The 23184-nt window shown below is 45.7% G+C and overlaps 1 protein-coding gene across 7 annotated transcripts in view; it reads right to left on the bottom strand.

Moving 5' to 3' along the window:
- The window catches only part of Rasgrf2 (Ras protein specific guanine nucleotide releasing factor 2), a 228437-nt gene that overhangs the window by 19960 nt on the left and 185293 nt on the right, over nt 1–23184 (bottom strand). For all 7 annotated transcript variants that reach the window (XM_052743602.1, XM_052743597.1, XM_052743598.1 and 4 more), the window contains 2 exons: nt 21053–21159; nt 4856–4968 (listed from right to left, as the gene is read on the bottom strand). In XM_052743602.1, coding sequence (XP_052599562.1) covers nt 4856–4968; nt 21053–21159 — 220 coding nt within the window. The remainder of the gene's footprint in view (nt 1–4855; nt 4969–21052; nt 21160–23184) is intronic.

Raw genomic sequence — 23184 nt, 5'->3', positions numbered from 1 at the left:
CAATTGACGCCTATACTAAAATCAGTTCCTTCTAGCTAGCCATTATTTTTCCCATTATACAGATGAGGGAAGGAAAGTCAGAGAAACAAACTTGAGGTTACAGACCAGCTGTCCTCTCCCCATGGCACCAGGGGGATCTTCTACACAGGCTAGAAGGCTGTTCTTCAAGGTTCCCCATAAAGCTTAATCAGGAATTCCCAACCCTCTTCTCTTTACTTTCCTCCCTCCTTCCAAAGTTCACACAAGGGTCCTTGTAGCGTACACCACTGACAACCCTCCTGTAATCAGTGATCCCCATACCTGGGAGCAGAATGAAGGAGGCACTGTATGGTGGGCAGCCTAAGATGAGCAAAATATAATTAAAGATGCCTTTCTCTGTGGTGGTTGGAATGAGAATGACCCACCCCACAGTCTCATGTGTCTGAATGCCTGGTCCCCAGTGGGTGACTGTTTGGGAAGGATTAGGGGGTGTGGCCTTTGTGGAAGAGGTGTATTATTGGGTGTATTATTGGCTTCAAGGTTTCAAAAGACTTCCTAGTGTGTCCTCTCTGCCTCCTGCTTGCAGATCAAGATGTGAACTCTCAGCTGTTCCTGCTGCCTCTGTTCTGCCAGCTTGGACTCTAACCCTCTGGAACTGTTAAGCCCAGGAATACGCTTTCTTCCAGAAGGTGCCTTGGGCATGGTGTTTTGTCACAGCAATAGAAGAGGAATGAATTCTCCAAAGACAGTTCAGTCACAATTAAATGTATCTTTTGATGTGTGGATCACTCTTTCCACTAGAGTTTGGGTTCCTGTGGAGATAGTAGCAAAGACTATTCTATGAGCCTGGGTACTGTTTCTCTTGGATAGAAATGCTCAGCAAGTGGGTTAGCTTCAATCCAATGCTCTTTGCAGTGGTCTGACTCTACCATTCCAAGATGTACTCTTGCTTCATTATCAACATTTGTGACTTCTTGTTGAAGCTTAGTGTGGACTTTGAGGGTGAAGGGTCACCTTTTTGTGGTCTGAGTCCATCAATTCATCCTCTAGAAATTTACTTACATTTTTTTTCCTGTGGCATTTTAGGTGTCTTCAAAAATCTCTACATTGAATGGATAGTTACTGGGAAATGTCTTTTTATTCTCTGAAGGACGGGGTCTCAATTATGACCCAGGCTAGCATGGAACTCACAATGTAGCCCAGGCTGGCCTTGAACTCAGAGCAATCTTGTCTTAGTCTCCCAAGTGCTGAGATAATAGGGATGAGCCATCATGCCCAGTTTTAGAAATGTAAGAAAGTCTTAGGCAAAGGTTTTCATCATGAACAGGGCAGTAACATTGAGGATGCCTCATCATAGAAAACTTTTGTTTTACTAAAAAATATTTTCTTTTTATTTTTAATGATGTCTATGTTTGTTTTGAGGGGTGTATTAGTCAGGGTTCTCCAGAGTAGCAATTTATAAAATGAATCAATCTCTGTCTCTGTCTCTGTCTCTGTCTCTGTCTCTGTCTCTGTCTCTGTGTGTGTGTGTGTGTGTGTGTGTGTGTGTGTGTGTGTGTGTGTGTGTGTAAAGGGGATTTATTAGAATGACTTACAGGCGGCAGTCCAGCTAATCCAACAATGACTGGCTGTGAACAGAAAGTCTAAAAATCCGGTAGTTGCTCAGTCTACAATGCTGGATGTCTTGACTGGTCTTCAGTATATGCTAGAATCCCAAAGAAGTGGGATCCAATGCCAGTGAAGAAATGGATGTGCTAGCAAAGGCAAGGGCAAGCAGGCAAAGAGCAAAAGCTTCCTTCTTCCGTATCCTTGTATAGGCTTCCAGTAGAAGGTATGGCCCAGATTAAAGGTGTGTCTTCCTGCCTCAAGATCCAGATCAAAAGTGTGCATCTTCCTCTCTCAAAGGTCAGATTAGAAGTAGATTCACCCACTTCAAACCATCAAAAATAGAGGAGTGTGTTGGATCTGGAGTTCCAGGTGGTTGTGAATCACCTGGAGTAGGTGCTGGACATCAAGCTTGGGTCTTAACTGCTGAGCCATCTCTTCAGCTATAACTTTTTGCTCTAATATATTAGTGCAATATAGGCTTAAGCATATGTTTGTGTTTATATTTTACTGGAATATGTATAAATTTCTAATGTCTGGGCTATGCATAACCAAAATAAGGTAAGTTTTTATCCCCCACAATATTACCCATTCCTCATCAGATGTGGAGGTCTCTGGCCTCTGGTCCAGTCCCCACTGAAACAAGACTTGCTTTTCACCTCCTAACTCCTGACTTCTGGTTTTGACAAACACACAAGGATCCTCCCCACCACATCAATCAGCAGTATAACTAATTGGATGATTGTGCATTTAATATGAAACACCAATAAACTTAGAAGGAAAGAATGAGGTTACATTCTATGAATGGAAAACTCTTACTTCAAGTATAGAAATAAAAAATAGTCTAACACAGTGCTAGGAGCCATTGTTTTCTGCTCTGACATTGGTCCCCACTTTCTCTGTAGAAGAGGTGATAAGAAAGTCCCAAGAAAGTGGAGAATGTCACAAGTCCAGCACATCTCATTCAAGCCATATCACTCTGATAGTGAGGACTGTTTTTCCCAAGAGTTCTCAGTTCATCTAATAAGAACAGTAGTTGCTGTAATATGGGTACCTATGGTGCAGGTTTTATAGCACAGGCATTCTGCTAACCTCTTTCCACCATATTAAATCATGAAGTCCTCACAACAGCCTGAGCCATAAATGAGGAAACTCAAGTTCAGATTGGTTAAGAAACATGGAAGTTCTAAGCGGCTAAAGAAAAGCCTGGATCCTGGGGCAACCTGAAAGGCTAGAATGGGTCTCTGTTCAGTGGCATTCTCCCAGGCTGTTTACCAACACGTCTATTCCTCACCAGCTTTACGCTTTTACGGGTTGGATTGTTACTCAGCAAAGAGAATCGACATAAGAGTCCTGGTAAGTAATAAAGACCTGGAATGGTAAATATGATTCACTAAATACTAACTCCAGTTAACTGGTTTTTCAGGTCACCTCTTGGAGTAGGCAGAAACCTCTGCTGGCAGACAGTCTTGAGGAATTCTCAGCTGAAAGGCCTCCTATTGGCCAAGCCGGACAGTATTTCCTAAGGTGAACATGAGCATTTCCTGGTGGTTATTTTGTCAAATGTCCCTAGAGACATAAACTTTCAGAATACAGTTTTGAAATGTCAATGGTTTTAAATACAAAGAGCATTTACAAAATGAGAAAATGAGTAACAATCACTACTGGGCATAGGCGCTCATCCAGTGAAACTGGGCTTTACCTGAACACATAGTTATAATTCTGAAATCAGGAAATAGATTAGGTAATGGGATACCTCAGCTTACTTGGATTTTTTATAGAATAGGAAATATAAGGAAGGCCCCTAAGAGTTCTCTAGGCTGCCCTGGCAAAGTACCACAAAATAGGTAACCGAGAACAACAGAGATGTACAGAATTCTGGAACAGAAGTCTGTGGTCAAAATGTCAGCAGGGGTGTGTATCTCAAATGCCTCTAAGGAAACACTTCCTTGCATTTTTCTAGCTGTAGGCACTTGTCAGCATTCCTTGGTGTTCCTTGTCTTGTGGCTACTTAATTGCGATTTTCATCCCCATCCCCATACGATATTCTCCATATCTTTGTCTTCCATGGCTATCTTCTTATAATGACACCAGTCACCTTAGATTAGAGCCTCACCTTCCAGGATGTCCCCAACTTAGCTGACTATATCTATCTACAGGAATGCTATTCACAAATAGAATCATATTTTGAGGTAGGAGATGTTGGGACTTGAACGTGTCAGTTTTCCAATGGAGAATACAATCAAACTTCCAGCAGCGTTTAGATCACATGGTCTGGCTTTGGGAACTTAATGGGGAATAAGAATGATTTGTTGTAGAATTGCTAATTACCACCATCTCAAGTTTGGCCTTGTTGCGTTAGGGAGGGACTTCCAACAGCATGGTAGACTGAGCTGAATGGATTCTTCTCCACACATGCCTTCTGCATAATCTATTAAACCAAGACACAATGCAAACAAGCTTGGAAGAAACAAAGGTCACTTCCAGGCTGTAAGTGAAGGAAGAATTGAAAACCAGAATGGTGAGGCAGTAATAGGCTTTAGCAGATAGATGCCAGACTTGCCACCCTCGAGTAGGGGCAGAAGATGTACCCATAGGTGAGCTGAGAAGCCATAACTGACACATCCACATAAAACCATTGATGATGCACTCTTCATGTAGAGTGAAGTAGAAAAAAAAATCCCCCCATCAGTTCAAGAAACCAGAAGAGAGTGTGTTATTTATGTGAATGCTGGACATCACAACTATGGACAAACACAACTTTCTAGTAGGGTCTGCCAAGTCCAAGCCTTCATCACATAGACATGTCAGGTTCATGTTTTACCAAACCCCATATGAGTACCTGACATGGACAGCTTAAGATAAGAAATTAATGAAAAACCTGGATAGGACCAGTACAAAAAACCGAGGGTCATGTAGAACTACTTTCCAGGTATGCGGCCACTCTCACAGAAACACCACCATCCTGCCACAAATCCATAATTAGTACTCAGAAGCAGAACAAAAACCCTCTCCATGCTACTGACTGGATTCACAGAAGGAATCCCCAAGGCTCTCCCTTTTACCACGTGGCTCTTCAGAAACCATCTCCATACAAGTTATGCCTACAGTCCAGAGTCTCCCTTGTACGGCAAACCCCAAATCGTCTCCACAAAGCAGAAGATGATAGACAATGTCTTGCTGCTGAACATGCATCCTCTGCTGCCCAGAAAAGTCTGAATGTATCCTTCTGGTCTAAAGTAACTCCATCAGCAGCTGAACTGGCCTTTACCTCAGGATGTTTGCCGTGGCTTTCTTTTCTTGAGGAAGAAGGTCTGGGTCTCGTAGAACTTCTTCTAGCAAGTTTAGAACGTTCATTTTAAGTTCATTGTTGAGTTCAAAATCCTATAAAATAAAATGAATCTTTTAAGATCTTCATTTCAAGGGTTAGCTCTGTGTCCTGTGACATCCTTTTTTCCTGATGGTTTTCACAGAAGCCAGGTATGAAACTGAAATGTGTGGTCCCACAGGCCCTCACTGCATGCTCCTAGTGGTCCTGACTTGAGTAGTCTGGGCTGAGGCTGTGCTGTTATACTTCTGATAGGCCTCCCAGGAGATGAGAGCATGTAGCCAAGGTTCAATACTATTGCTCATGAACACCAGTCCGGCCTGGTCTCTAGCAACCATTACAAAGCTCTAGCAACACCCACCCCCAGTCTCTTGTATCTAAACCTCCCTCCCCCATCACATCCTACCTCCAATACATGCTTGGTCACACTGCCTGGGTTTAACAAACTTGTTCAGTTCCCTAGAGGGGACATGTCTTTCCTTGTCCTGGAACACCGTGCTTCTTCCCCAGGTAGATTCTCATTTATCTCTCAGGCCTAGGAGTTGGTAACACTCACTCTCCTCGGAGTCCTTAATTGACACAGTGGGGTTGAGAGCTTTTGTCTTGTGCTCCATGGAGCACATAACTCGCTATTATCATAATTTAGTGTGGCATATTTTAAAGACCAAAGCAGTTGCCTGGTTTCCTGCAGGACCATGAGTAATATCAGAAACAGGGACAGGAGTAACTTAAAAAACATTTGTTGTAAGAATAAAACATGTTATTTGGGTGTTAACTTGAATGAAGATGTGCTAAGGGTATTAATATCAGTATATTTATGCTTGACTCTATATAGATTTGCTAAGGGATAAAGAGTGACTGATACTCAGAAACAGATTTGGCCTTGCCAGAGACAAGAGTGACATTGATGGGACAGATTATGACAGAGTTAGGAAGACTGGAGCATAGAACCGAATAATGAGAATAATGAATAAGAATCAATAGCAAGAACTTATGAGCCATTACTGTTGCAAAAAGGGAGGGAGGGAGGGAGGGATAGATGGATGTGGTGGATGGATGGTTGTGGTGGATGGATGTGGTAGATGGATGGATGGATGTGGTGGATGATGTGGTAAATAGATAGGTGGGTGGATGGGTGAGTGAATGGACAGATGTGGTGGATAGATGGGTGCATGGGTAGATGGGTGAATGGATGGATGGGTAGATGTGGTGGATAGATAAATGAATGGATAGATGGATGTGGTAGGTGGATAAATGGATAGATGGATGGATGTGGTAGATGGATGTGGCGGGTGGATGGATGAATGGATGGATGGATGGATGGATGGATATGGTGGATGATGTGGTAGATTGATGGGTAGGTGGATGGATAGATGTGGTGGACAGATGGGTGCATGGGTGGATGGGTGGTAGGATGGATGGATGGATGGATGGATGGATGGATGGATGGATGGATGTGGTAGATAGATGTATGGGTGGATGGATGGGTGGGTGGATGGATGGACTAGAACCTGGGCAAGGTGGATGGCCTTACTGTGACCACTGACTGGAAGCCTTGTCGACTGCAGGAATACACACTGGATGGAGCACTGTACCAATGATAAACTGTCCTGAACGGACAGCAAAGCAGCTCAGGGTAGAGGTCACTACTGGCAAGGCTAGTGATCTGAGTTTCATCCCTAGGCCCTACACAGTAGGAAGAGAGGCAAGTTGTCCTCTGACTTCCACACATGTGTGCGCACACACAATAAAGTTTTTCCCTAGATTTGATCGTTTTACTGTTGACCTGTTCCTGGGCTGTAAGGGGTGGGAGGAGGTAAGAGAGAACAAATGTAAATACATTGACAAACACGACTCCAGATGTGTATCACTACATAGTTTTTTTTTTTTAACTCTAGTAATTTTTCCATTAATTTGGAAAATTTTAAGGTAAAATATTAGGAGACAGCTGGTCAGCGGTGGTGCATGCCTTTAATCCCAGCACTCAGAAGGCAGAGCCAGGTGGATCTCTGTGAGTTCGAGGCCAGCCTGGTCTACAGAGCGAGATCCAGGACAGGCACCAAAACTACACAGAGAAACCCTCCCTGTCTCGAAAGAGAGAGAGAGGAGAGAGAGAGAGAGAGAGAGAGAGAGAGAGAGAGAGAGAGAGAGAGAGAATAAAGACGTGAAGCTGTGGTTGTGATGCACCATCCCCTGGCAGTGTGCTGGGAATGTTGGTATTCAAAATCAACTAGGGTTTCCAGCTCTACACAGGAGGGCCTCACTCTCATAGACTTCTGGTCTGTGTGTACAGACAGGAGTGGTTGTTACCCACCTGAATCTGTTCCAGTCATTACAGTGCATTCTATTCTAATACTTGTATTATTATATTATTAGCTGTATCATCCATTATTATAATTACAGTTTAACATTAAAGAAAATGATTTAGAGGAATTAACCTTCTGAATCATTCTTAATGGTTGGAGACTAACATCACTAGTGGCAATTAGTTAGATAAAAAGAAAACAGTAAAATTTTTACTATATATAGTAAATTAGGGGCAAACTCTCCATGATTTTACGAATTGTAGACAGTTTAAAAATCTAACCTAATTTGAATTGAGAGTTTGTGCATCTCGGTTCCATGGCAAAAGGAACAGTCAGCTATTCCCAGAACTTCATTTTCACTGTTTGCTAACAGTGTTCTCTCTTTGCAAACAAGAGTCCCCGGGCCTGAGGGCAGTGCAGATGTTCATAAATGTCCTGCCTAGTTTGTGTCAACCTGACAGAAGCTAGAGTCATCTGAGAGGAGGGAACCTCAACAGAAAATGCCTCCATAAAATCAGGCTGTAGGCAAGTATGCAGTGCATTTTTAAAATTAGTGATTCAATAGTCAGTTGTGGATGGGCAGGGACCCTGGATGGCTCCTGGGACCCTATGCCCTTACTGCTGAACTATAGGCTAAGGGTGGGCTGGGGGACAGGAAGAGGCCAGTAAACTAAGGGTGGTGCCATCCCTGGGCTGGTGGTCCCGGGTGCTTTTGAGAAAACAGGCTGAGCAAGCCATGAGGAATAAGTCAGCAATCAGCACTCTCCATGGCCTCTGCATCAATCACCTCCTGCCTCCAGGTTCCTGCTCTGCTTGAGTTCCTGTCCTGACTTCCTTTGATGAGGAACAGTGATGTTGAAGAGTAAGTGAAATCAAATTTTTCCTTGCTCTTGGAATAAAACCAACTTGCTTTGGCCATGGTGTTTCATCACAGCAATGGTAACCCTAAGATGGTCTCTCTTATCAATATTAAATCATGGTTCCATAAAATGTCCCCTACTTCTTCTCCAACAGCATCTCATCATGCGTTTTCCTTCTAAACTGCGGGCAGGGATAAGCTAGTTATATCTTGCTGCTGCTGCTGCTTCTTCAATCCACCTGACCTCCGTCTCCAGGTATTTGTATTTTTAAACAGTTAACGACCTTGTCTACTTCAGTGTCTACGAGCTACCACAGGAGCTTGCACCCATCAGGAGTCTCTTTCCTTAATGAATATTTGATATATATTAGTGAGTCTTCGTGTAGCTATGTGGAGACGCTAATGGTGCAAATAATCTGATTACCATAAACAGCACGATTGGTGTGAAGGACACCAGCCTCCTGTTTAGGCCTTGCTGAGAGCCAATTAGTGCTCAGCTAGCGTCCTTGAGCAGCTGCTGGGCTCCATCCTGGGCTCAACCGGGGTTGTTCTGCGGCTCCAGAACGGCCAGTGTGGAAGGTCTCCTAGACTCATGTTGCACAAGATGCTGAAAAGAAGTGATGGTGAAGGAGCAGTTCTAAATAAGTCATTTATGCAGCTCCTGGCAGCCTGTGGAAGAGGGGATGGGAGGAATGTAGAGGCTGGAGGACAGGGAGAAGGCAGTGAAGTCCCATCCTCTAGACACAGCGCAGCCTGTTTAATCACGAACTTACAGCAGAGGCAAGTATCTGCCCTGGTCCTTCACAAGACAGGCTATTTCAACAGTCAGTCGTGGATGGGCAGGGCCCCTGGATGGCTTCTGGGACCCTATGCCCTTACTGCTGAGCGATAGGCTAAGGGTGGGCCGGGGGACAGGAGGAGGGACTGCTTTCTTTAGTGATGTACCCTCTGTGAGCCCACCAGACGCCAACGGGTAGTTCCAATACCTAGGTCACAGAGAAGGCCCTAGTCAAGCCCAGAGGTACACACACACAAAGGAACATGAAAATGGGAAAGAGATTGGGAGGGAACGGGACGTGGATAAGCAAGGGAGGGTGATGAGAGCATGGGGGGGAGAGCAGTCCAAACACATTACATACGTGCATGAAACTGTCAAAGAACAAACTGAATTAATAAACAGGCTCCTCACACATGGCTTGTACAAGGAAAACTAATTTTAAAATTTTAATAATTAGTGCAAAGATCATTCTATAAACATTTATTATTGAGCTACTGGAAAGCAGTAAAATAAACATTTTTTAATAAAATGTCTTAAAATGTAATTTTACTCTTCTGAACTTTGGGGAAACGGCCCAAGCAGCCCTTTAAAAGGTGGGGTGAACAATCTCCTGATGACTGAATAAAGCATGATGCAGGGCTGTGTTTGAATATTTATTCTGATGCACCGTGGTTGATATAAAGAGATTCTCTGACACCTCTTGAGTTTCCCTCTTGAGTCTGCTTATATTTGCACAGGCTTCTCACGATGAAGCACCCTATAAATTCAGTCCTTCCTCTCCAGCTGGGCTACGGAGGAAACAGGAGACAGGGGCCAAGTTCTCAACATCCCTCCTAACACATGGGCCACCGAGGCTAAGAAAGTGTGATCACATGATCACAGGATCTCCATCCAACCCCTGTCACCTGTCCTGCTCAAACTCTGATGCAGGCAGGAGTCACCAGGGCTGTGGCCAACCCCGAAGGTCTGGTTCAGCCATTTGGAGAGGCCCTGGGATTCTGGGGGTGTTGTTTTATGTGTATGAGTGTTTTGCCTGCATGTGTGTATGGGCACCATGCTTACGTCTAGTACTCACTGGATCCCCTGGAACTGGAGTCACACACGGTTGTGAGCCACCAATGTGGGTGTTGGGAACTAAACCCAGGTCTTCTGCAAAGAGTAGCGGGTGCTCTTAACCACTGAACCGTCTCTCCAGCTCCAAGATCCCGCTTGTAGCAAACTCTGCAGTGACCACCTTTTAGCAGTAGGATTATGCACTACTTTTGTTCCACTTTGAAAGCTGAAGTCTCTGATGTACTCACAGGACACTAAGTTATTCACCAATGAATTATAAAAGCACACAATTGGTCATTAAACAGTTTCATTTTAAAGTACAGAATATTAGTTTCAATTAAAAAGAAATATAAGCCAGGAAGAAAAAAACATTTCCCCCCTATTTAAATCCAGAGAGAGGATATTTGTAAGTCTGGCTGACTTGAGTTTTATCCTAGAATGTGATTTTGGCTGCTTTTCCCGAGCCCGGTCTCAGGATCAGTGGCATTCATTGTCCACAAGATGGCGCTGCTGGGCCGCTGCGCTCTTGGGAGGTAGCAGTCAGGTGTCTGGTGAACCGCAAGACAGCAGGGCCAGTGGAAGTCACTGACTGAGGCTATCCTGGCAGTAATTGCTTCCACATGATTCCCATGCCCTCCGCTCCAAATTAATGAATCAGAGGCACGGAGACAGAGAATCGGTGTGTGTGTGTGTGTGTGTGTGTGTGTGTGTGTGTGTGTGTGTGTGTGTGTGTCGGGGGTGGGGTGGGGTGAAGGCCTGCCTCTTATTCTCCCGATAACCGTTGAGCAAGTCAGTATTACAGGTGCTGGGCAGGGCAGAGGACAAGTCCAGGTGAATTAGCAGACAGATGGAGGCAGTACTAGCCAAGGACACCTAGAGCACAGGCTTGAGAAGGCGGACGGGAGAGCAGAGGGGGTTGGAGACACGGTCTAAGAACCAGCAGCTGGAAGGAACAGGTCATAGGCAGGACTGTGGCACACAGTGGACACCCACTCACAGAGATGGTCAACTGATGATCTTGTGACCCTCGGAGGAGAGGAACCAGAGAGAGGAAGGCTAACAGTGACTGTGACTCCACTTTGTGACGGCCCAGGGCTAGGCTCTAGTTTCTGCTCCACCCTTCAAAAGCGGTCTTGGAGCATATTACGTGGTTATTCTCACCTCAAGTGAGGAAAGTCCAGATGCACAGAGCCTAAACCTCCCATTCAAAGTGGGGCAGTTGATAAGAAGCAGACCCAGATCTGGACTCCAGTAGTCCTGGCCAAAGCCTGAATCTTCAACTGCTGTACCACACAGTCCTTCAGAACAAATCGGCTATGTCCCTACTAGAGTGTGGCTGGCCTAGGGGACAGCAGGCTATAATCAAATGCTGGCTGAATCTGGAACTGTGTTTCACTTGTACCCAGGAATCTTCAGATGTCAGTTCCAGTCTGAACACAGTAGTTTGCATTAATAAGATTCAATCACCTAAGGCTGTAATCCCAGCTACTCCCGGAGCTGAGGCAGTAGGATTGCAAATTCAAGGTCAGACTCAGCTATGGAGTGAATTCAAGGCCAACCTAGCAACTTAGACCCTACTTCAAAACAGAAAGGAACAATAGGGCTGGGATGGAGCTCAGTGGAAGCGTGTTCGCCTAGGATGTCGCAAGGCCCTCAGTTCAAGCCCCAGGGCTGGAGAAAGGAGGAGAAGAAGTGAAATCTGTGAATCAATACTTCCCACTACAGCCAAACAAGTCATGTTCCCCGTCGTGAAGAGCACGGTTGACTTAAAAGTGTGTTACCTTTAGTTCACCGTCACGAGTGATAGCAGTGCATCCCAAGCCTGCATCCTGAGCTGACCACTCCGTATATCTTTCCCTGTTTCCCTACTCACAACATACAATTTAAATTCTTCATCCCATGTAAAACTAACCATGTTGATAGCTTGAGCATTGTGAAAACCACATTCATTCTTTCCTGAGAGCAGGGTAACAATTAAGTACATGCTACATGTGGCCAAGGGGACTCTGGGGACTGGCGGACTCGTAATCAGTAAGCACAGTTCAGGGAGAAGGAGAATTATGAGAGTGATTTTCTCTGTGGTCAGCACGGTGCATTCTAACAGTTCAGAGTGGAGCAGATCTGCACAAACAAGTTGAAAACCCCGAACAAAGGCCCATAAGTCAGATTCTTAGGATGTGGCGGGTCCTGAACTCAGAGACTGGGGCTCAGGTTGACATTCAAGAAAATGGAAAGTATTCCTTGCTGTCTGCCTTCCTGAGTTACACAAGATGGAGCATTTAAATTGTGTTACAGAGGCATTAGATTCGGCTACTTTGTGAGTAGAGAAACAAGGAAAGATGCTGTGTGATCATGTCAGGATACAGGCTTGGGATACAGTCCTCATCACGATGAACTGAAGGTAACACACCTTTAAGCCAAGTGTGTTTTTCGCTCTGTGTCCACCTCATGGCCTCTGGGCTGCACGCTGTGAATGGGACCCTAGCCAGCAGCACAAACTCACTTCAAATACTGAGGGCCATTGTCATTATTGCTGTTGTTGTTTGAGACTTGACTATAGCTCTTGGGCGTGAGTTTTGCAGATGACGGCAATGTGTCACAATGTCAAAACGTAGGTGTGGTGATATGTGTTCCCCAAAATATTGTGAACCCTAATAAACTTATCTGGGGTCAGAGAACAGAACAGCCACTAGATACAGAGGCCAGAAAATGGTGGCACACACACCTTTAATCGTAGCATTCCTAAGGCAGAGTTCCATCTGGATCTCTGTGAGTTCAAAGCCACACTGGAAACAGCCAGGCATGGTAACAAGAGCCTTTTATCCCAGGAAGTGATGGCAGGAAGCAGAAAGGTATATAAGGCATGAGGACCAGAAACAAGAAGCTTTTGGCCTGGTTAAGCTTTTAGGCTTTTGAGCAGCAGTTCAGCTAAGATCCATTCTGGATGAGGACTCAGAGGCTTCCAGTCTGAGGAAACATGATCAGCTGAGGAATTGGCAAAGTGAGGTGGCTGTGACTTGTTCTATTTCTCTGATCATTCAGTGTTCACCCCAATAACTGGCATCAGGTTTGATTTTATTAATAAGACCTGTTTAAGATTTGTGCTACAGGTAGGCACTCCGGGTAGAACTTTAAAATTGAAAGCCAGCCCTGGTGGGGAGGGATGGGAACCCTTGAAGGGCACCTCCTCATCTTGCTCCACTCCTGTAACCCCCTCTGGCTTGCCTGTGTTCACATCTCTGGGCAGCACTGACTCTGGATCAACTTCTCCCTTTAGAAACCCTCACTGTCAAGCAGGGGGAATTCCAGTGTTTCCCATTACCCAACTACAGAGGAATGTCTCAGCCTCTTCATTTGCATAATGGGTAGGAAGTACTGATGGAGAAATACAAGGAAGGACAGAAGTTTGAAAGATCCTGCAAAGCAAGAGCACTTCTTCAACAGGACTTCTACACTTAGCACCAGTACTTCTACACGTCCCAATATATGTTCAGTACTTACTAGTCACTCAACGAAGTTCTTGAAACTAGGAAGAGGATCAGCATGTAGGGAACCTGCCCTTGGCTATCCCCTAGAGCCTGCAGCCCAGGTGCTAGACCCTAGACAATTAACCTCAGACTTGCTAAGCACGGTGCCTGGCTCCTGGCTGGCCCACACATATTTCTTGACTAAATGAATACAAGTCCGCTGAGGACAGATGGAGATGAACTGCCTAAGTCTTAAAGTGATGATTTGGGAAACCAGTTTAGCAGATGTGAACTGGGAAGTGCTGGGAGAAGGCAGAGTACAAAGATAGACAGAATAAAACAAAACCACTGGCTAGAGGCAAATGATAACGCTGCCACCAATTCACCAGAAAGGCAAGCACCGCCCAGAACAGGCATCATTCAACTATTTTCTGATGCACAGCTCTGAGTTTCTAAAAGCTAGCCTCTAGTCTTCAATGGTTGAATGAAGAACTTGGAAATACTGCTCCATGACACTGAAATTAGGTAGTTCCCAAGCTTACCCTTTTAAGTTCTCCCTTCCCCTCGCAAACAAATATTTAGCCTGGATAAAAACATGTATCAGGGAGAGAAGCCCAGAGAGAATTTTTCTGGAGTGAATGTTTTGTATTAGGGTTCTAGTTAGGTGAGTAATGTAAATGGATCAGAGCTTTCAAGACAATAACGCAGACTGGAGGAGAAAGACAAGTCTAGAAGGGCTTGCTTTTAACTTCAATATTTGTAATTTTGTAGTTGAATAACATCCACTGTCATTGCGATGATCTATGAGCTACTTCCAATATAAACCTTGGGAAAGCGTTAGGAGAGGATGTGGTCTGTCCATGTAAAAGGTTGCTCAAAGAGCTGGAAACAAATGCCCATCTTTCCTTCCTCATAGAGGAGATGCTCAGTGCGTAGAAATGTGGCATGTGAAGCGTTGTTGATGGTAATCCAAGGGAAGACTTGGAGCACAGACTAGTAGCTCATCTTGGACATTTGGGAGCAGAGGTGGGAGAAGAAAAGAAGGAAGGAGAGAGGTGGGACAAGCCAGGGGATGCCTGAGTGTAAACTGGCTTCTGGTGTCCTCAGGATGCTCTGTGAGAGCATCAGTGGTGAGAGCCTTCGTCCAGACTTGGACCACGAAACAAGGACTGATGACATCCTAGTGCATGTCTGGCCATCATTCCCCTGGTGAGGATGTGGTTGTAACCCACAGTCTCCAGCCATGCTTCCCAGGTTCCAGAGTGATTGTAAGAGCAGGGGGATAACAATGAGGAATAGTAACCCTGCTGCCATGACACCTCATCAGGAAATAAGATGAGAATCTATGGAAGCAGTCAGAGGCCATGTGCTAGTTCTTAGTGATTTCTTAGTCAACAAAAGCCACTGTCAAAAGGTGAAGGGACCTTAAATATTTTTTTTAACACTTTAAGTAGTAGTTGTAGCCACTAAAGTCTTCCACTAAAGTCACTAAAGAAAAAGTCTTCCAAGGACACTGGCATTTTAACTGCTTAACCTAGTTCACACTGGCTAGTAAACCCTATTGTGAATGCCTCACCAATACTAAGAAAAGCCTGGAGAACTTAAGGGTTCTTCAAAAGACAAATGTAGAAGTGGATAAGAGACAAGGGGAACTTAGTTAGCAGTTAATAAACTAGGATTAAAAACAAAAACAAATAAAAAGAACTTTACTGCTTGTTTGTCTGGACCAAGGAAAGCAAAAAAACAAAGAACAAAACCAACAACTAGACTAACCAAAACCCAAACAAACAGAACACACGACAACAAATCCCAGAGAACCCCCAGGTTTCACACACACAAAAGTAAACACGGACTTCTCACATAATAGTTTTCACTTAATATTTTGAATCTGACAGGCAATTCAGTTATGCATAAGAACCTCATGCAGAGCCGGGTGGTAGTGTGGTACATGCCTTTAGTCCCAGCACTCGGGAGGCAGAGGCAGAGGCAGGCAGGACTCTGAGTTCGAGGCCAGCCTGGTCTAACAGAGTGAGTTCTAGGATAGCCAAGGCTATACAGAGAAACCCTGTCTTGAAAAACTAAAAACCCCCAAACCAAGAAAACTCCTGCAGATCATTCACCCATGTCACAAGTGAGAAAGCAGATATGCTCACACCGGAACACACCCCTGCTTAATGGCCAGAGTTCTCCCTTCAGAGTCCTTCTGACCCAGGATCTTTAAGACCTAAGAGGAAGCGTGATGTCCCTGGTACCCACTCAGAGGGACGAGAGAGGTCAGAAGAGTGCCAAAGCGGGCGGTGGTGGCGCACGCCTTTACTCGCAGCACTCGGGAGGCAGAGCCAGGCGGATCTCTGTGAGTTCGAGGCCAGCCTGGTCTACTGAGCGAGATCCAGGAAAGGCACAAAGCTACACAGAGAAACCCTGTCTCGAAAAAAAAAAAAAAAAAAAAAGAGTGCCACCACAGGGTCAAATGCTGTCGGAATCAAGGTTGTCATCAGACTATGGTCTAGAAACCTGGGAGACCAGAGGAGAGGAAAAACAAAGCCACTGCTAGGGAGCTGAGGGCAGATTGGGCATGTGGATGGAAAAGTACTGTGGGCAAGTGGACAGACGCAGGAATGGGCATAGACAGGAGGGGCTGAGCCCCGGGATAGGACAGCGCTGTCAGTCGGCCAAGAGCCGTCAGGAGAGGTGACAGCAGCTGCCTGTTCAGTAGCGAGTTGTTTCTTACAAACTGCTTTCTCCCACCCACACCAGAAACTGTGCTGCGCCTGTTCTGGCTCAACCTCCCCTTCAGATCGAGAACAAAGGATACATCTGAACTCTCCGAGCTCTCATGGGACACTGAGTTCTGTGTTTTGCAGAGCGATGCCAAGAAACAAAAATTAAAAAGAGGCTTCTCCAACTGTCAAAATAACCACCAGTTGAGAGGAAGTGAGTGCGCTTGCATCTTGGGCCCCTCTGATCCCAGACATCCTTGAGCAAGCTTCCTCCGGGCTATCACACCAGCACCCACTTTCCTGATCTCCCTGAGTCACTCAGGCACATTCTTACTTCCAGTGGTGAGGCACAGGGAGACACTCTGGCCCTTCGCTTCCTGGGGAGGGAGGAGCCGCCATCTTCTCGGGTGATTCAGTACGACAATGGCATTATGTAAAGGTTGTATTTTTCCCTGCACAGGGATGGGTCCTCCTCCTCCTCAGCTTCCTTCCATGGCAGTGGTGGAGACCACATGTCAGGACTGCAAGAACTCGGGTCTCAGTGCTGGGTCCAGTTTCCTGCCAGATCTCTGGTGTATACTAGTAGTGATTTCACTTTAGTTAAGTGATAACGCCTCAATGTGTCCGTCCACCATGCTAGCCACCCTGGAGATCAATCAGCCACATGTGCCTAGAAGCCACTGGGCAGGGCCTCCAGGTAAAGTGCTGCACTTGTCCCTGTCTTGTGACATTCAAGAGCTTCACAGCCGCCCTCTCAGAACTCAGTGTGTCAAGTGCAGGGACAACACTGTGCCTACCCGAGGTCAGGGGTTGGACTAGACAGTGCCAGCACAAGGCTATCTCCACCAAGAGCCGACATCCGTAACAACCTCACCACCTGTCACCTCATGCAATCATCCCCGTGGCTCACAGGAAGAAGTGGCATTAGTCCAATGTTTCTAGAGGAAGAAATCTAGGACCTGGGGCAAAGGGGTTTTCTGAGCCACGTAGCCGGTAAATGCGAGAACAGGGGTTTCATTCTCCATACCCCACCCCGTCTCTGGGATACCCACCCACACCCCTCGGTGATGAGATCCTTGTTAACACAGGCGCGTCATGCCTCCCATTGGGGTATCACCTCAGCTGTTAGGGACTGAGCACTCCGCTCCCCTGAAGTCTTTGTCCCTCTGTCTCTGTTGTCTGTCTGTCTGTCTCTTCCTCCCTCTTTCTCTTTCTGTCCCCCTGTCCCTCTCCTCTGTTTATAGGATTAAGTTACACAGAGCTGTACCAGTTACTTTTCTCACTGGGGTCACAGAATACTTGGCAGAAACCACGTATGGAGGGAGGGGTTGACTCTGGCTCACGGACCAGGGGATGATGGCATTGTGGGATGCAGCTCCATGATGGAGGAGAGTGAGAGGCAACATGTCCCATCTGGCTGGCCGTCGGGAAGTAGGAAAAAGTGAAGAGAAAGCCTTTCTTCTGTTCACTTTTCCCTTTGCATTCACGTCAGGGCTGGAGTCCAGGGGATGGTGCTGCCCACATCAGTGTGGCTCCGCCCTACTGAGTTAAACCTCTCTGGACGTTCCCCCACAGTCACGCCCAACGATATGCCTCATGCACACCCATGTGTCTATTAGTCCAACTAAGTTTATCAGAATTAATCAGACTTAACTGTTTAGTCAGAATTAGCCACCGCAAAAGTCCTCTTACAACGGGAAGAGGGTATGTGTTTGTGGTATATATATATATAATATGTATATTATATATATTAGAAATATATATATTTCATTAGAAACAATGTTCAAAGCAAGAATAAACCAGAGGAAATTAATACAACTGGGCAGATTAAGGGCTTATCCTGAGTATATTAAAATGGACATTATATTAATAACGACACAAGTAAAGCTAACAGGAGCTGAGCAATGCTCTGGAAGAGATAGTTGACAGGGAGGGCCCTCTTTGGGGACAGACATGACCTATGTCTTGACCAGCGCGGCATTTCAGGGAGTTGGTCACCGAATTACACACTTATGCTCAGTGCCATTTATATGAAGTCTATCACAGCCCAATTAAAAAAGGAAGAAACTATATAACTGCAATACAAACTCAAAAGTGCTTCGTTATCAGATAAATACCTCTTTCTGAGTTTGCCATAAAATCCATGCAAGCAGACTGAGGTGGTTTGGAAATGTCAAGGCTGGATTGTTTGACTACAGCCTGTGAAATGGGCTCCCAAGAGAAGCCATACTTCAGATGACATCATCAGGCAGCATTACTGTTCTCACCATCCTCCACTGTCCCGTGTGACGTCAGGACCTTTCAGTTACAACAACAGTCTCATTGGAGCAGTCAGAATTGCAGTCCACACTAGTGACCTGTGTGGCCCTGTCCACACCCGGCCTGTTCTAAGGCCGGAAGACGACACTAAAGACTCCGTATGCTCCCTCCACCTTGATCCCACATGTGTGCTGTGGCTGCAGATGCTCATGGCAAAGTACAGAGTCTGGTGTGATATGCAAGTGGAACCTGGTGTTGGCACCTTCTGGGCATAGCAGAAGAACAGTGATTAGCTTGCCCATGGTTAGTTACTTCAGGACAGCTCACCTGACCCAGGTCATGCCTGGTCTCCTGTGAGTCATTTCCAACATCCTTCTGTCCTGGGTTTCCAATACTCCACTTCATCCAGACTCTCCCAGTGGGATCATAGAAACCCTCCAGGCAGTCTGTTGGGCAGGGGACAGGGCCAGACCAGCTTCCCTGAAGGTCTACTGGCTCACAATGTAGAGAAGGCCCCCCTTGTATGCATACACAGCTCCCTGCTTGGCCCCGGCAAATATTTTGTACCTCTGCCTAGGGCATGTGGCTGGTAGCTTCCTTAAACCGTGTCTTCTAGGGCTGACTGAGAAGCAGCTCTGCTCCTCCCCGCTGTGGCAGGGAGCCAACCCTGCCACCCTCTCTGACACGCCCTATCTTGACTTCCCACTGGTGAATGAACACAACTGTGGCTGGGTTGCTTTCAGGAGCTCTATCTTGTCCTCCTTAGGTGGCCTGGCCCCTCCCCTTGAGGTGTCCAGTCTTTGCTTCCTTGGCCTGAGGCTTTGGTCCTCGGCCTGAATGTCTAAGGCAGACAGAGGAACCAGAGGGTGAGGCTGTAGTGCAGGAATTACACTCGGCACACTGGCTGACAGTGGCCTCCTCTTCCCATGACTGCAAACTCCTTGAAGTCAGAGACCACGTAGATCTTAGTCGCTCTCACACCCAGCTCTCACACTCTTGCACAGGTCTTATTAGTGGATAAATAGAGAAGACAGAAAAAGAGTAATAGTGATGCTCAATGCATAAATTCTTTGAGGGGGGCGGAGGTTGTGTCACGTGACTAGGTCATTTGTCTGATCTCATGCTTTTAGAGGCTTTTCCTGAGCGCATAGTGAGGAAAATCTGAATGGGTCCTTCACTAGCCATTCAGACATTCACCTGAGTTGGAGGAAGAAAGCTGCAAGCCCAAATCACAGCCGCAGCTCCTTTTCAACGTCATTCCATGTCTGTGACATTTCTCAAGTGGACCGAGTCTCTTCAGAATGACCGATCAATAGACAACTCAGAAAAACAAACAAACAAACAGAATTGCCCTAGAATGTTTCAAGTCTGTGACAGCCACTCAGGTAAGCAACAGGTCTTAGTGGACTTGCCAGCCTGGAAAGTCCCTCAGAAGATCACAATGACCACAGGAGCCAAGAGCAGCGAAGCCTGGATATCTTCAGAGACCTGGGAATTGTGTAAATGATACACAAGGCTTTGCAGCAGGAGGTGTGTGGGCACATGTGTGTGTGCGCGCTTCATAAAAACGCTTCCTTTCCACAGCAATGCCAACACATACACTGTAGTGTAGAGCCCAGCTTGTGGGTCCACTGGCGGACACAGCCCGTGTTTTGACTCCCTTTGGAAACTAAAGGGCAGAAAACGACCTCGTGGAGAAAGTGAACAGTAGCGGCATTAAAATGTAAACTCAGTCCAGCAGCAACCAAGTGGCTGTCTGCCAGGAGCCCAGCACCACAGAGCTAGTAGAATAAAGACAGATGCACACCTGCAGGGGGCAAGCATGTCTGCAAAGCGTGTTTCACGGCTGTCTGCAGAGAGGCAAAAAGAGCATCTCTTCCATCCTCAGCAGGAGGGGTCTGAATCATAAATATCCATGCCGCCCTTTATGCTTAATGCAAAGTAGTCTAAACTTTGTCCCATCTTTGACCTGAGCCAGTCAGGGCCCTGGTCTTTCTAGCTAACACTTGTACAGACTATTAGCCAACATCGGATCCAGGAAGGCCTGATGGGGAGTCAGCAAAGGACTGCGCAGACTCAGAACCGATGAGGTAAAGAGGGGCTTGGCTTTATTTTGCACAAGGGGAATAAATTCTACAAATGTTTTGAATAGAAAACCGTGAGATTTCTTTCATCTTAAAAAACAAAGTCGTAGGAACCAATATGTAAAAAGACACGAGGTAAGATTTTGTGAATTTTGTAAATTTTGTGAATTGGTCTAAGAAAGCCCTCCCCAGTCATATAAAATTTTGGCCTTTATGGGGTACTGTGATGTTTGCCTCCAGGGACTCTGGGCGCCACTGAAGATGGAGGCCTCTGCAGCGCCGCTCCACTTTCAGAGGGGACCCTGAGAAATGTAGCCCCAGGGTACTCTAGTGCAGTTGAGACCATGGCTGTAGTGTGGGAGGTGCTGCTGTTCGCACATGAGGAAGAGGGGAGCCCTCCCTCCCCCCGCCCCGTTTACCAATGCACTTCGGATTATCAACAGATGTAAAATGGCAATGTTGGAAATACGTGTGCCTTTTCTTTACATCTTCCCCTCTTAGCCTCCAAGTCCCAAGGCTTCTGACCACAGTGTGTCAGGAGATTGTTTACACATGTAATGACTTCAAAAGCTAACTTAAACAAAAAAAACTCCTTGAAAGTAGTCTCTACATACCTGTGCATGCTTGGAGACCCAGTGACGGAGGACATTCAGGACTCGATTGGTGGCTGTTCTCCGTATGATAAACTCCTTGTCACATGTTCTCTCAGTATTGTTAAACCCTTTGGAGGAAAAAAAAACACACACACATTGTAGTTAGGGCCAGTCCCCGGGGACTAGAAAAGGTCACTTATTTTAGGACTCCTGTTAATGAAACTCACAAATGCTGCATGGTGGCAGGGAGGGAAGTGGCTTTAGATGTGTGGATTCTGCTTGCTTATTACATCTCCCAGTCGGCCCACCGTCGTTACAGGTGCAATTACATGAATAATGCACATGTATTTATTAAAGGCCACTGAGGAAAGCTAGCGACCCACTAATGACATTTCTATTTATGCCTCTCATGAGCTACAACACAAAGCCAAGTGGGAACTTTAACAAAAGAAGTGGAGCCAGTGTGGATCTATTTATACCTGTGCCACAAAGTGGTTGTGTAACCAATAGTACTAGATATCTGAGCTTGCAGGTAAGGTAAAATACTCTATTGTCTGTCTGCAGACAATCAGTATAGCCAGTGTTTGAAAAGAAGTATTTGAAAGTTGCTAAAAGTATGGATTCCAAATGTTTTCACCTCAGAAAACTTGTAAGAACATGAAAGATTTGTTGATAAGTTTGAATCACTACACAATATAAACATACCAACACATCTCTTTTCTACTCCATGAGTAGATAATAGTTATGTAGTTGGTGCTTGTCAATTACAAATAAAATAATTCAAAACAGAAAGACTGGCAGAATTGAAGCTTCTGTCCTTGAGTTCTGGTAAATTATATCAGTCTCTGATGTCTCTTACGTGTCTGTCTCATAGAGTTGTTGTGGAATTACTCTTGTTAACTAAAAAGTGTTAAACATTTACCACAGTACCTGCACAATGGCAAGAGCTCACATGCCAGCCGTTACTATAATTCGACATTTATCTGGGATCTTTGGGTGGGTGAGCAGGTGTAGTGATCTTGGGCTTCATACATATGAGGCAGGTTTCCCACCACCAAGCTCTAGTCCAGTGTCCGGAGTCCCTCTGTACAGCCATGTCACTGCCTTAGTTACCTTTTCATTGTCAATAAAACAGTACTACACACTGACTCCCTTTTAAAAAAATATTCTGTGAACCAATAATAATTAAGCAATCTATTTCCTTTAAAAATGAATACATCTTGGGTTGGCTGCAGCTCCATGGTGAACCACTTGCCGAATATGTTTAATACCCAGGGGCCAAGTCTCAGAACACAACAACAATAACTCCTCTTCAAAGAACTGTCTACACTTGCTGATTCCATTTCCTCACCTCTGACTGTCTCCATGTCTCACTCCAAGCTTCTCACACCCTCTCACCCACCAGCAAGACAGTCTCTGTGAGGTCACCAACAGCCTTCATATCTATGTATCCAAGGGGCGCTCTGCAATCACTCCCTCAGAAATGTATCTTTTAAGTGACTCCCTATAACTCACTACTCACATATTTACAGTTCCTGATCTCATCTCTGAGTTCCAGATCCAGGTTTCCAACTCCTCTTCACACTTCCCTCTTAGATATCTCAAGCACACCACGAGCACAATAAGCTCAAAAAGAAAGAGGCCTTTCCCCCAGACTCTGCCCTGGCTGGTGTCATCATCTCAGGAAAGAAAAACCACCATTCATCATGGTAGGTAAGCCTAGAACTTGTCTGTCTCTCCCTAGATGATACCAGCAACCCTCCTTGGTTTAGTTCTCTTTTGTCTCCTTAAGTCTGGAATCCCAGGAGCCAAAAAGACCTTTTTAAGGACAAAATGGATGTGTCAAACGAATGTTGAAGACCTTTCAAGAGTTCTCACAATAAATTCAGAAGTCCTCAACACAGACTAGAGGGGTTCTCAGGGTTTGGTCTTTTGACCTCTCAAGCACACCACGAGCACAATAAGCTCAAAAAGAAAGAGGCCTTCCCCAACACAGACTCAGGGGTTCTCAGGGTTTAACCTTTTCTGGAACCACACGTTTTTATTTTGTTCCCATCTCTCCATCCCTAGGCCTTTGCACAGACTGCTCCATACTGAAACAAGTGGTGCACCCCTTTTCAACCAGTGCAAGCCACCCCCTCCTTCCCAAATGA

Source organism: Peromyscus californicus, unplaced genomic scaffold, assembly GCF_007827085.1.
Source record: "Peromyscus californicus insignis strain IS unplaced genomic scaffold, ASM782708v3 Scaffold_18__1_contigs__length_77618521, whole genome shotgun sequence".
NCBI lineage: Eukaryota > Metazoa > Chordata > Mammalia > Rodentia > Cricetidae > Peromyscus > Peromyscus californicus.
Note: the sequence above shows the minus strand (reverse complement) of the source record. Positions and strands in the feature narration are given on the sequence as shown.